General features: G+C 50.2%; 1 protein-coding gene across 2 annotated transcripts in view; it reads right to left on the bottom strand.

Annotated features, from left to right (window-relative positions):
* Positions 1-2,070: 2,070 nt before the first annotated feature.
* The window catches only part of BCAT1 (branched chain amino acid transaminase 1), a 29,211-nt gene continuing 16,937 nt past the window's right edge, over positions 2,071-14,344 (bottom strand). For both annotated transcript variants that reach the window (XM_056846304.1, XM_056846305.1), the window contains 4 exons: positions 8,612-8,697; positions 5,711-5,851; positions 4,699-4,773; positions 2,071-2,112 (listed from right to left, as the gene is read on the bottom strand). In XM_056846304.1, the coding sequence (XP_056702282.1) occupies positions 2,071-2,112; positions 4,699-4,773; positions 5,711-5,851; positions 8,612-8,697 (344 nt within the window). The remainder of the gene's footprint in view (positions 2,113-4,698; positions 4,774-5,710; positions 5,852-8,611; positions 8,698-14,344) is intronic.

The following is a 14,344-nucleotide window of genomic DNA, read 5'->3' as shown; positions in this document are numbered from 1 at the left end:
GGCCAGTTGCTTAAAATCGTATGATCTAATCTAACAGGTGCATTGTGGGAATTTTGATCGAGAACCGATTCAAACGTTCGAAAGGACTCAGTACAGTATTCTTGAGACTGAACCGCTCTGGGAGGCGGGTGGGGGGAATACGTTTCTCAGTCCTTGCTTCTGTAAATGGACACTTGAAAATGTAACGCTAGTATGTTCATCCACTGGTTGAGCGAGGATGGCATTCAAATAAGTGTTTTCCCTTCCCTGTTCTGTGAAGCAGTATGGCCTTCGCTGGGCTTTTTCCATGTTTTAATTAGGTATGAGATTAGAAATTATGGGGCGGGATACCGAGATGCTGAGCATATTTCAAGGGGTTAGCAAAATAACCAGTTAGAGGTAGGCTCTGTTAAAAAAGAGGTAAAGTTAAAAGTTTTCCAAAAAAAGTTTTATAGAAAAAAATACTTTAGTTCTCCAAGTATTGCGTTAGTGCAACAGCAAACAGAGAACCAGTTCTCCATGCTATTTCATTGGCTATTTTACCAGCATAATCCAATCGCTTCCCCTTAAAGGGACAGCAATGATAACTAAATAAACGACTGGTCCATGGAGTTGTGCAAGCACGGAATACTGTCATAAGTAACCTCTTTGGCAAAAGATGTCTCAAAGCTACCTCAAAAAGAGGGTGAGCCAGGAAATAAAATCTCTTTTGTAGATGGCACAATTCATGCAGGGGTGAAGGAGAGCAATGAGGTGAGAAAGTCAGTTCAGATTCAAGAATATGGTCAAAACTGGAGGGGAAGCAAGGGAAGCAACCATGAAAGAGTAAAAGGGAGCTAAGTCGCAATTCCGCAGTCTTCTGTGTACTTAATAAATCGCTAAGATGTTTGGGATAGGTGTTACATGGTCTGTGGTACAATCTTAAGTGTGTATACTCCAAAATAAATCCCATTTTGTTCAACGGGGTTCCATCTCTGTGCCTCCCCATGGAGGGGCAGCTCAGGCATCCTAGCCTGGGGTGCCCCAAATACTTGGACCAGCCCCATGTGTACCCCCTGGTGACTGCAGGTCCTTTTGCAGGGAGGCGGGGAAAGGGGGCAATTAGAATTCATCCAAGGCATGGTGTCATTCTCATTTAGAAAATTTGATGGCTGGGAGACATGACCTCCATGACCAAAGCGTTAAACTGGAAAAGTACAAAGAGTTCTGGGGATTTAAGAGAAATGTCCCCGCAACAGTCAACGATAACAATAGAAAAGATTAAAAAATAACAAACAAAAACAAACGAGTTTTATCGTCTTCCCAAGTTGGGAATAAAGAGAAGACTCAGAGATAGCAAAAGGCCATGACCTCTGAGCCATTTGGCAACTGTGCAACAGGCAGCAACCTCGTCTGTGGTTCAGAAGGTTAAGGAACATAAAGGCCATTTATTGCATGGCTGTTTCCTCACGGTCAACCCATTGACTACTTTGGGGGATTCCTTTGATTATGTTTGCTTTTTCCAACCGTCAGAGGTCGCCTCGCTCTCCCCGTGCATTTCCGAGCATTTTGCCCATGTTTTCTGGATTTGTGTTTAGCCAGCATCCAGAAAACGTGGGCGAAATGTGGGGAAATGCGCAGGGAGAGCGAGGTAACCTCTGATGGTCGGAAAAAGCAAACATAATCAAAGGAAACCCCCAGAAGTAGTCGACGGGGTTGACTGTGAAGGAACAGCCACGCATAAAAGGCCAAAGAGTATTCGGCTTGGACTGAAGAGCAGTTGAAGAACTTTTTAAACACGCCTGTCGATTGTACCGAGGTTACGAGGGGGCACCAAGAAAACTGTCAGGAAAGTGTCTATTGCTTACATCTAGCACCTCTACCAGAAGACAGATTTCTACTCTAGAGCAAAATCACAGTAGAAAATCAAAACGATTGTGATCACACTCCCTGACACGTGGAAACCATCCCCCGCCCCAAGCCCAGGAACAAAGAGATAACACATGGAATACGCTATGCGGAGCTATGGTACAACTGGTCATCGGTCAGATGGTACGTCGGCCTGCCTTGGTCTGTGTTCCAGGAGGACTGAGTCTTCCCTGCCCTTCGCACTCAGGACACTACGACTGTCCACTCGCTGGCTTCTCTGCCGTACTACAAGAAGAGCAAAGTGCGTTATTCTTTGACCAGGGTGGGGGACGGAGAACAGATCAAATATAACTGGAGGGCATACAATGAAGCTGAAGGGGAGTCGATTCAGGACGGACAAAAGGAAACACTTTAAAATGTGGAAGTTGCAGTCAGACAGCCAGCGTCGTGTAGCAGTTAAGAGTTGAGGTTTGGTTCCCCACTCCTCCACATGAGCAGCAAAGGCTAATCTGGTGAACTGGATTTGTTTCCTCACTCCCCCAAATGAAGCCAGATGGGTGATCTTGGGCTAGTCACAGCTCTCTTGGAGCTCTCTCAGCCCCACCTACCTATTTTGGGGAAGGGAAGGTGATTGTAAGCCAGTTTGATTCTCCCTTAAGTGGTAGAGAAAGTTGCATATAAAAACCAACTCTTCTACTTCTAGTGATGGCCACAGGCAATGGCAGCTTTAAAAGAAGAAGAGTGGGTTTTTATACCCCCAATTTGCTCTACCTCAAAGCAGTTTACAATCTCCTTCCCTTTCTCTCCCCACAACAGACACCTTGCGAGGTAGGTGGAGCTGAAAGGGTTCTGAAAGAACTGTGACTAGCCCAAGGTCACATAGCAGGCTTCATGTGGAGGAGTGGGGAATCAAACCTGGTTCTCCAGATTAGACTCCACTGCTCTTAACCACTACAAAACACTGGCTCTCACACCACGCTGGGGATTAGTCAGATTCATGGAGGACAAGTCTATCAGAGGCTACTATCCATGGTGACTTAAGGGAACCTTCACATTCAGAGGTAGTCAATCCCCGAATCCCAGTACCAGGAGGCAGCATCAGGGAAAGGCCTCAGACTCTATGGTCTGTTGCTGGATCTCCAGGGGAAATGTCTGGCCACTGTGTGAGACAGGATGCTGGACTAGATGGACCACTGGTCTGATCCGGCAGGGCTCTTCTTATATTCTTGAACACATGAAGCTGCCTTATACTGAATCAGTCCCTTGGTCCATCAAAGTCAGTACTGTCTACTCAGACCAGCAGCAACTCTCCAGGGTCTCAGGCAGGGGTCATTCACATCACCTACCTGCCTAGTCCCTTTGACTGGAGATGCCGGGGATTGAACCTGGGATCTTCTGCATGCCAAGCAGATGATCTATCATTGAGCCACAGCCCCTTCTTATCATTACAAAAGCACAGCAGGCAATGCTGCTCCATGGTAGTACTCCAACTGCACAATCCTAAACAGAGCTACACCCTTCTATGCCCAATGACTTCAACAGACTTAACAGGGCAGAACTGGGCTTGGGATGGCACTGCGACTCTTTTCTTGTGGTCTACTTTATGATTACATTTTGTAGGTGTGTACTTTAGAATCTTTTTATGTGTCCATCTGACGAAGTTTCCTGCACCCTGAGCTAGCATCAGTGGCAAGCAACATGGAGTGATTTCAAACAAGTGATCATCCAAGCATAAAAGCTGGTACAGTACAGGCACATGGGGGGGGGACTATACCATGTTACAAAAGATGACATCTGAATTGTCCACAACCATCTAGTCCAACTAAGTTTAACATGTAAAGTGATACCATCACTTCACGTGATCTGGAAATTATACTTCTCTTGGGCTGCATCAACAGAAGTATAGTGTCCAGATCACGTGAAGTGATGGTATCGCTTTACTCTGCTCTGGTTAGACCTCACCTACAGTACTGTGTTCAGTTTCGGGCACCACAATTTAAGAAAGACGTAGACAAGCTGGATTGTGTCCAGAGGAGGGCAACAAAGATGGTGAGGAGTCTGGAGACCAAATCCTATGAGGAAAGGTTGAAGGAGCCGGGTATGTTTAGCCTGAAGAGGAGAAGACTGAGAGGGGATATGATAACCATCTTCAAGTACTTGAAGGGCTGTCATATAGAGGATGGTGCTGAGTTGTTTTCTGTTGTCCAAGAAGGCCAGACCAGAACCAACAGGTTGAAATTAAATCAAAAGAGTTTCCATCTAGACATTAGGAATAATTTTCTAACAGTTAGAGAGGTTCCTCAGTGGAACTGGCTTCCTTGAGAGGTGGTAAGCGCTTCTTCCCTGGAGGTTTTTAAGCAGAGGCCAAATGGCCATCTGTCAGCAATGCTGATTCTATGACCTTAGGCAGTTCATGAGAGGGAGGGCATCTTGGCCATCTTCTGGACATAGAGTAGGGGTCACTTGGGTGTGTGGGTGTGTGGGAGGTAGTTTGGAATTTCCTGCATTGTGCAGGGGGTTGGACTAGATGATCCTGGAGGTCCCTTCCAACTCTATGATTCTATGATTAGACTAGTAATGAACATACTGAACATATGAAGCTACCTTGTACTGAATCAGATCCTTGCCCGATCTAAATGAGTATTGTCCACTTTGACTGATAGTGGCTCTTCGGAGTCTCAGGCTGAGGTCTCTCGCGTCACTGAGTGCCTGATCCTTTCAACTGGAGGTGCTGGGGATTGAACGTGGGACTTTCTGCATGCAAAGCAGATGCTCTACCCCTAAGCCACGTTCCCCAATAAAAAGAGCTACTAGAGTATTTTTCTTCTTGTCCCCTGCCCATTCATCCTAGCAAAGAATTGAGACCCTTACTTGGATATCGGTCAGCTGTTTCATAAAACGGGTAGCTATCTTAGGTCCGTTCTCCATGGTTGGAATGTGCAAATTCTAGAAGAAGAAGCACAACCATTATACAAAGATCACACACACACACAGTTCATGAACTGAATTTTGGCATGCTGAAAGACAACTAGTCAAAGGTCTTGTTTTCTGTGGACTGCATGAGCTATGCAAGCAGAGAAACAAGAGAAAATTGGTGGCCCTGAAGGCAGAAAGGAAGTGAATCTTTCCCTTCCTCTTAGGACTGATGACGAGAATAGTTTGCCATTCAGAAGAAAGACCATAAATTCTATTATGTTTGTAAAAAAAGGTGATACAAATGTTTTAAATAAACAAAAATTGAGGTTCTTCAGTCTCCTGTGCACTGACCATCATTTTTGTAGCAGCAGAAGAAAGCAAGAGTCCAGTAGCACCATAAAGACTAACAAAATTTCTGGCAGGGCATGAGCTTTTGTGAGCCACAGCTCACTTCTTCAGGTATCTGAAGAATTTCTGGTAGGGCATGAGCTTTTGTGAGCCACAGCTCACTTCTCCAGATACCAGCTCATACCCTGCCAGAAGTTTTGTTAGTCTTTAAGGTGCTACTGGACTCTTGCTTTTTTCTACTGCTACAGACAGACTAACACGGCCACACATCGCGGGATCCTATTCCCTTTGCACTTTTTAATTTATTTATTTAAACTAAGAGCGTGTGATTTGACTCAAGGTCACCCAGCAAGCTTCCACAGCAGAGTGAGGATTTGAACCTGGGTCTCCCAGCTCTTAGTCCGACACCTTAACCACCATGCCACGCTGGCTCCGCAGAAGGGCACGAGCCACTTGCGGTGCTTCAGCAACAAAGTACATGAACCGCTAAGCCAGACCCCCAGGTTCAGCTTTATGAGATATCCCCCCCCCCCAATTCTACAGCGAACTCCTCAATGTACCTCGATACTCAACTTCTTTCGGTGAGCCAGAAAATGAAACAAAAACCGGTCGCCCTCACCTCGCCCTGATACAATATTGTTGAAACAGGACACACAACACAAGCTGTTCCAGCACCAAACATCTCCTTCACCCTGCGGTCTTTCAAGGCAGCTTTCAAATCGCTCATGGTGATGTATCGCTCTGATACTTTAAATTCTCCCTGCGTAGAGAAAAAAGAGGCACAGAGACAAAGGGTGTGCTTTTAAGAGGCCGAGAGTCCACTTTCGATTGAAGGAGCAGAAAGCCAACAAAAACATATACTGAGCTGGCAGGAGACCCTGACTGGGATGGCCCAGACTAATCTGATCTCGTATGATCTCAGAATCTAAACAGGGTCAGCCCCGGTTAGTATTTGGGTGGGAGACCACCAAGGAAGTCCGGGGTCACTATGGAAAGGCAGGCAGTGGCAAACCACTTCTGAACGTTGCTTGCCTTGAAAACCCCATGAGGGATCACCATAAGCTGTCTGAAGGGGAGGGGCCGTGGCTCAGTGGTAGAGCCTCTGCTTGGCATGCAGAAGGTCCCAGGTTCAATCCCCAGCATCTCCAGTTAAAGGGACTAGGCAAGTAGGTGGTGTGAAAGACCTCCGCCTGAGACCCTGGAGAGCCGCTGCTGCTCTGAGTAGACGATACTGACTTTGATGGACCAGGGGTCTGATTCAGTATAAGGCACCTTCGTGTGTTTGTGTGACTTGACGGCACTTTTCATCAGCAGCTGTCAGGAGGGGGCACTGCCCTTTAACCAACACCACCCCCGGTTATTGTCAATGTCTAGAATCAGTGGTTACCTTGCAAAAACAGGTCTGAAACTTCAGCGGCTTACCAGCAGGCGGGAAGGAATTTCTGGGGAAATGAGCTAGTGCAGGGGGGGTGTTTAATTTTTTTTTTTAAGATCTAATAAAAAGTATTTTGTTTTTGGATATTGCTCTGGACCAATGCAACCTCTTTCTGCTTTAAGGTCCATCAGTTAGTATTGTTAATCTCTGGATACCAATGCTGGGGAGAACAGGAAGAAGCTTTGGATGTCGTGCCTTACTTGAGGCCTTCTGAGGGCATTTAGCTGGCCATTTTGTGGAAGAGGATGCCTGACTAGCGATGGCTTTCTGGTCTGATTGAGCGTGGCTGCTATTATTTTTTCAATCACAGCATCCAACATGGAAGTGTTATTAAATCCATAGCAACTGAGTCCTCAGGAGGAATGAATGCTGCCACAAAAGCTTATCTCCTGGGGGGGGGGGGGGAATCTGGTCTTTTGTGGTGCTACTGAATTTGAATTTTGTTCTCCTACGTCTCAAGCTTCCAGCCAGTGTTGGGTGTATTCTAGGGCAGGAATCCCCAACAGGGTGCCCAGGAGTACCACGGTGTCCACTGACACCTTTCCTTGTGGCCCATCAAGTGTTTAAAATTTCATGGGGCTTTTGCCCAGTGGGGCTTCTGATAAGTGGGATGTATGCAAGAAAATATTTTAAAACAGTATATTCATTTTAAAAGGCATCATGTTAAACGGAGCATCTGACTGAATTTTGTGGTTGGCTCCGCCTCTTGCAGCAGCCATTTTGTAGCTGCGCCCACCACCCTGGGTCAGCATTCCAAAGGTGCCCACAAACTCAAAAAGGTTGGGGACCCCTGTTCTAGAAGAAGAAGAGTTGGGTTTTATATGCCAACTTTCTCTACCACTTAAGGAAGAATCAAACCGGCTTACAATCACCTTCCCTTCCCCTCCCCACAACAGACACCCTGTGAGGTAGGTGGAGCTGAGAGAGTGTGACTAGCCCAGGGGTCTGCAAACTGTGGATCCCGAGCCGCATGCGGCTCTTTGGCCCGTTGAGTGCGGCTCTCCGAACTTGGTTCGGAGCCCCTGCTCTTGCGCCCGCTTGTGCCGGCAGCCGGGCTGCGGAGCCGGCACGCCTGAGAGAGCGAGAGCGGGCGCGCTGTCTCTCCGCCCCCACCACCGTGGAGAATGGCCGGGTCCCCCTTTCCCTTGCCCTCAATGGTTGGGAGGCTAAAGCCTCACCTCCCCTCTAGCCACGCGATTGCTGGGCAGGCAGCTCGGCGGTTCCTGGCCCCCCCACCTATCAGCTGTTGGGCGGGGCGGGCTTCCTTTGGTAGACCTGGACTCCAAGGAAGGGGAAAAGTCCCCCTTCAGAGGCCAGGTCTACCAATTGGCTTCTATGGGCCTCCAGAGGCCAGGTCTATTGCCAAGAAAGCCAATGGGTAGACCTGGCCTCCCAATGGGACTCAGCCGGAGGCCAGGTCTACCAATAGGCTTTTATGGCGGTAGACCAGGCCTCCAGATGAGGACTCCAGACGGGGAGGGGGAAATGGCAGGGACTTATAATTTAATTTTTATCAATAAATAAGATCACTATTAAGTATGATATCAAGTTTTATTCAGTGTACCTATAGTTTAATTAAGACTTAAAACTTTAATTAAAGTTTATTAAGTTAATAAACAGTGTACCTACCTATATAGTTTAAGTTTAAGAAATTTGGCTCTCAAAAGAAATCTCAATCGTTGTACTGTTGATATTTGGCTCTTTTGACTAATGAGTTTGCCGACCCCTGGACTAGCCCAAGGTCACCCAGCTGGCTTCGTGTGGAGGAGTGGGGAAACAAATCCAGTTCACCGGATTAGCCTCCGCCGCTCATGTGGAGGAGTGGGGAATCAAACCCGGTTCTCCATATCAGAGTCCACCGCTCCAAACCACCGCTCTTAACAGCTATATCATGCTGGCTCTAGGGTATGATGTTCAATCCATATGGGGCAACTGAGTTCAACAGGCCTGGTCAGTGCAGGTGTGAACTTAGTGAGCCTGTCCCAGAATCCTCTGCAACGTCGAGGGCTTTCATGGCAACCACATAGCGTGGGAAAGATGCCCTGAATTTAAAGTTTAGAAAGCCACTGGTATTAGACCACTTACCCACTTGTGTGCCAGGTCCAAAATACTCTGCCTTGTCACACCAGGGAGAATGATGCCGTCTAGTGGTGGGGTTGCCAGCTCCTCCACTGTCAACACAAAACACAACAGCGTTGTTTAAAAACAAAATTAAAACTCTCCTTTAAAAAAATCACAGAGCCAATGAATCATAGTTAGAAGGGTCCATAGAGGCCATCTAGTCCAACCCCCTGCTCAATGCAGGGTCAGCCTACAGCATCCCTCACAAGTGTTTGTCCAGCCTCTGCTTAAAGACGGCCAGTGAGGGGAGAGCCAGCACGGTGTAGTGGTGAAGAGCAGTGGTTTGGAGCGGTGGACTCTCATCTGGAGAACTGGGTTTGATTCCCCACTCCTCCACATGAGCGGCGGAGGCTAATCCGGTGAACTGGATTTGTTTCCCCACTCCTACACATGAAGCCAGCTGGGTGACCTTGGGCTAGTCACACTCTCTTCAGCCCCACCTACCTCATAGCGTGTCTGTTGTGGGGAGGGGAAGGAAAGGTGATTGTAAGCCGGTTTGATTCTCCCTTAAGTGGTAGAGAAAGTCGGCATGTAAAAACCAACTCTTCTTCTTCTTCCCTAGGTAGCTGATTCCACTGCTGAACAACTCTTACTGTAAAACACTTTTTCCTAATATCCAGCCGGTACCTCTCCGCCCGCAATTTAAACCCATTACTGCGAGTCCTGTCCTCTGCTGCCAACAGGAACAGCTCCCTGCCCTCCATTAAGTGTAATGCAATGTGTACAGTCACAATGACCTTTTTTATCCCCGTTGCTACTGTGTTAATTGTGACACCTAAATAGTTGCCTTCCTATATGGAAATGTGGGTCATACAACTGGCACTTCCACACGACCCAAACCACCTCAGCTAAGTTGTGAGCATTGAGTCCAATTGCCAAAGCGGCCATTTCCTCCAGGTGAACTGATCTCTATCGGCTGGAGATCAGTTGTAATAGAAGATCTTCTGCCACTACCTGGAGGTTGGCAACCCTATCTCCAGGGCCTCAGGTAGAGGCCTTTTACATCACCTACTGCCTGGTCCTTTTCACTGGAGATGAAAAGGGGTTGAACCTGGGACCTTCTGCATGCCAAGCAGATGCTTTACCACTGAGACATGGCCCCTCCCCAAGATGTATACATTGCCACTGGAAGTCAGATTAGGCCAGGGGTCCCCAACGCGGCACCCGTGAGAGCGATCGCCCATCGACACCTTTTCTGGCGTCTGCCAAGCGTTTTTTAGGACGTGGAAGCAGACCTCCTTGACAATTTTCTACCCTGTGGCCAATGCAGCAACTGTCACAAACTGCTTTCGAGCGCTTTTGTGCCGTTTTGACGGCTTGCCTGGCCGGCTGCCAGAGAATGGGGCGTGCCTGTGAACCGTTTCAAACTCCCCTTTCACATGCAATTTTCACAGAGTTCGCGCACAGTGCCCACCAGTCTAGCATCGCCTGCAGCAACATCTGCTTCCTTTGGTACCCGACCGAGAGCATGACAATGTGCAATTGTTGGGGTGCCAAAAAAATGCTCGTTCTTTCCTGTGAATTGCAGCCAATGCTGACTCCATATGGCTTCGTACATTTCGCCACTGCTAAAAAAAAAAACAACCCCAAATGATGAACCGAAGGAACTACCATACCTGACAGGAACCGCTAGCAAGGAAGCTCCTCACAGCCTTTATTTAAAGTAATGTATGTTAGCCTGAAGAGGAGACGACTGAGAGGGGATATGATAACCATCTTCATGTACTCGAAGGGCTATCATATAGAGGATGGTGCTGAGTTGTTTTCTGTTTCCCCAGAAGGTCGGACCAGAACCAACGGGTTAAAATTAAATCAAAAGAGTTTCCACCTAGACATTAGGAAGAATTTTCTAACTGTCAGAGCGGTTCCTCAGTGGAACAGGCTTCCTCGGGAGGTGGTAAGCTCTCCTTCCCTGGAGGTTTTTAAGAAGAGGTTAGATGGCCATCTGTCAGCAATGCTGATTCTGTGACCTTAGGCAGATCATGAGAGGGAGGGCATCTTGGCCATCTTCTGGGCATGGGGTAGGGGTCACTGGGGGTGTGTGGGGGAGGTAGTTGTGAATTTCCTGCATTGTGCAGGGGGTTGGACTAGATGACCCTGGTGGTCCCTTCTAACTCTATGATTCTATGTATGTTTCATAAAACAAAATAAAAGTATCCCCTATAACATCATTTTTATTTGAAATGCATACAAGGCCAAGCAAGCCATATATGTAGGCAGAACATTTATGTGTCTGTCCCTTTCTGGTGAAAAGCTGCAAACTCAATCGTTTTGCACCCCAAATGTATCTGTCAATCAAAAGTCCACACTATACTGGCTTAGATGGAGATGTTCTACTTCTGATATCTTGCCTTGGGATTCTGGGACCTGCAAAGCTTCCCCAGGCACTCTGCTGACTGGCCAAGTCCTGCTATGACATCGAAGCAGCTAAGCCAATGGCAGCCACTGCCAATACAGGCCCATTGTAGACCAGCAGGTATTGAAGAAGGGGTCTAGAGAAGTAGAGAGATCATATGGATGTCCACACACATTTTCCAATGTGCTTTAGTTTTGAGTGCGTGCGCATTGCTAAACCTGAAGCACTGCTGTTCCAGAAATAACCTCAGATGGCAGCATTCGTTCATGAAATACCACACTGGCATGTGTACGGGCAAGAGAAAGAGAGATTAGCCACGTTCCGGGTTTGCAAAATATGACTCCTCCCTGATCCTGGAAACCAAGCTTTTTTTTTGCAGAAGTGAAATGGTGTCAAGAGACTAGAGGCAGAAACCCAGGATATATCATTTTTAATACCGTATATACTCGAGTATAAGCCGAGTTTTTCAGCCCAAAAAAAGGGCTGAAAAAAGCCAACTCGGCTTATACTCGGGTCAATACGGTAGGGGAGGGGAGGGGGGAGGAGGGAGGAGGGAGGAGGGAGGAGGAAAACCTACCATTGCCGCCATCCTTCGCTGCCGGCCCACTCGCGTTCCCGCGGCCTGGGAGCGGCCAGCGGGGCCTGCCTGGGAGCAGGCAGGCCTCGCCGCCGCCCCCGCCCGCCGCCGGCCCGCTCTCCTGGGAGCGGCCAGCGGGGCCTGCCTGCTCCCAGGCAGGCCTCGCCGCCGCCCCCGCCGCCGCCCCCGCCGCCTCCCCGCTCGCCTTCCCGCGGCCAGCGGGCCTGCCTGGAAGCAGGCAGGCCTCGCCGCCGCCCCCGCCCCCCCCCCCCGCCGCCGGCCCGCTCTCCTGGGAGCGGCCAGCGGGGCCTGCCTGCTCCCAGGCAGGCCTCGCCGCCGCCCCCGCCCCCCCGCCGCCGGCCCGCTCTCCTGGGAGCGGCCAGCGGGGCCTGCCTGCTCCCAGGCAGGCCTCGCCGCCGCCCCCGCCCCCCCCCCCGCCGCCCCCCCCGCCGCCGGCCCGCTCTCCTGGGAGCGGCCAGCGGGGCCTGCCTGCTCCCAGGCAGGCCTCACCGCCGCCCCCGCCGCCGCCCCCGCCGCCTCCCCGCTCGCCTTCCCGCGGCCAGGGAGCGGCCAGCGGGGCCTGCCTGGGAGCAGGCAGGCCTCGCCCCCCCCGCCCCGCCCGCCCCCCCCTTGCCGCCGGCCCGCTCGCCTGGGAGCGGCCTGCGGGGCCTGCCTGCTCCCAGGCAGGCCTCGCCGCCGCCCCCGCCGCCTCCCCGCTCACCTTCCTGCGGCCTGGGAGCGGCCAGCGGGGCCTGCCTGGGAGCAGGCAGGCCCCGTCGCCGCCCCCCGCCGCCGCCGGGCCCGCGAGGGTTCCTCCGGCCAGCAGGGGCCTCCTGCAGGTCCAGCAAGGCCGCGCCGCCATCCCCGCCGGGCCCGCGAGGGTTCTTCGGGCCGGCAGCGGCCTCCTGCAGGGCCGGGAAGGCTGCGCCGCTGCTTCCTGCCGCCGCTTCTCATGGTGAGTAGGGGGTTCAGGGGCTCTTCCCCCTCCCCCCCTTGAATGGCACTGGGGTCGGGGTGGGTTGGGGTGGGTTGGGAGGTCCCGGGAGGCCGGTGGGAGGGCGACCTGGGGCAGGGGCAAGATCTTCCCTGCGCTCTAAAATGGCGGCCGCCATTTTAGAGCGCAGCTTTACCAGAAAAGGGAATTTCTTATTGACCCTCGGCTTATATGCGGGTCAATAAGAAATTCCCTTTTCTGGCCTCAAGTTTGGGGGGGTCGGCTTATACTCGGGTCGGCTTATACCCGAGTATATACGGTACCTGTTTTCCAACATTTAAGTGAAGACAACTGAAATCACAGAATCATAGAGTTGGAAGGGACCACCAGGGTCATCTAGTCCAACCCCCTGCACAATGCAGGAAATTCACAACTACCTCCCCCCTCCCACATCCTTAGTGACCCCGACTCCATGCCCAGAAGGTGGCCAAGATGCCCTCCCTCTCATCATCTGCCTAAGGACATGGAATCGGCATTGCTGATAGATGGTCATCTAACCGCTTCTTAAAAACCTCCAGGGAAGGAGAGCTTATCACCTCCTGAGGAAGCCTGTTCCACTGAGGAACCGCTCTAACTGTTAGAATCATAGAATCAAACTGAAATGCAAAGAAATTAGCTAGGTAGGCCTCAGGTCAATTATGCTACCACTGTGGTTCTTCTTCTCAGTTTAAGAAATTAGCATGCTGGGTCAGTCTAAATGGTTTGGATTGGATCCAGACAAAATTTTCTATTGGCAGAATGGAAACTTCCTCCCCCCCCCCCCCCGAAGCCCAATACTTTCCATGTCATGAGGGATGGGGCCCCCAGAGGAATGACAAGAGAGGTGTCCGAAGTGGGAAGGAGAAATTGGTAGAAATTGCCAATTTAGTCTGGAGCCAATGATTCACAGTCTGACACTATTCTAGATGAACTCCTAAAGGTTGGCCATTTATAGTTGTGCTCAGAGTAGTCAGTGAACCCCACCACAAGCTTTTTTCTGAATCTGAAAACTTACGGTCAGCACATTAGATGTAACTGAGCCAGGGATGAACAGTACGCCAAGTGAGGGGAAGGAGCCTGAAACTAGATCACATCTGTTAATGATAGGGTCACCAGTTCTGGGTTGGGAATACCTGGAGAATTTGGGGGTGGAGCCTGAGGAGGGCGGGGTTTGGGGAGGGGAGGGACTTCAGTGGGGTACAATGCCATAGAGTCCACCTTCCAAAGCGGCCATTTTTCTCCAGGTGAACTGATCTCTGTTGCCTTGAGATCAGTTGTAATCCCAGGAGATCTCCAGCCACCACCTGGAGGTGGTGACCTATTTAATAACCATTATGCATGTCCTGGTTTCTCTGCATGCTCTAGTTTCCCTTTCTTCCCTCCCTCAGATCAGCAGAGGAATGTAAGAAAATATTCCCATATTCAGAGAACCCAAAACTGTCAATATTAGCATTAAGGTAAAGGTCCACTGTGCAAGCACCAGGTCATTCCTGACCCATGGGGTGACATCATATTACGTTTCCTAGGCAGACTTTGTTTACGGGGTGGTTTGCCAGGGCCTTCCCCAGTCGTCTTCCCTTTACCCCCAGCAAGCTAGGTACTCATTTGACCGACCTCGGAAAGATGGCTGAATCAACCTTGAGCCGGCTACCTGAAACCAACTTCCGTTGGGATCGAACTCAGGTCATGAGCAGAGCTTGGACTGCAGTACTACAGCTTACCACTCTGCGCCACGGGGCTCTGTAATATTAGCATTAGATGTGGGAAAAAATTAGTCAGATGTCAAGCTTG

Source organism: Euleptes europaea, chromosome 3, assembly GCF_029931775.1.
Source record: "Euleptes europaea isolate rEulEur1 chromosome 3, rEulEur1.hap1, whole genome shotgun sequence".
Taxonomy (NCBI): Eukaryota; Metazoa; Chordata; class Lepidosauria; order Squamata; family Sphaerodactylidae; genus Euleptes; species Euleptes europaea.
The sequence above is the reverse complement of the archived record's forward strand: the minus strand, read 5'-3'. Positions and strand labels throughout refer to the sequence as shown.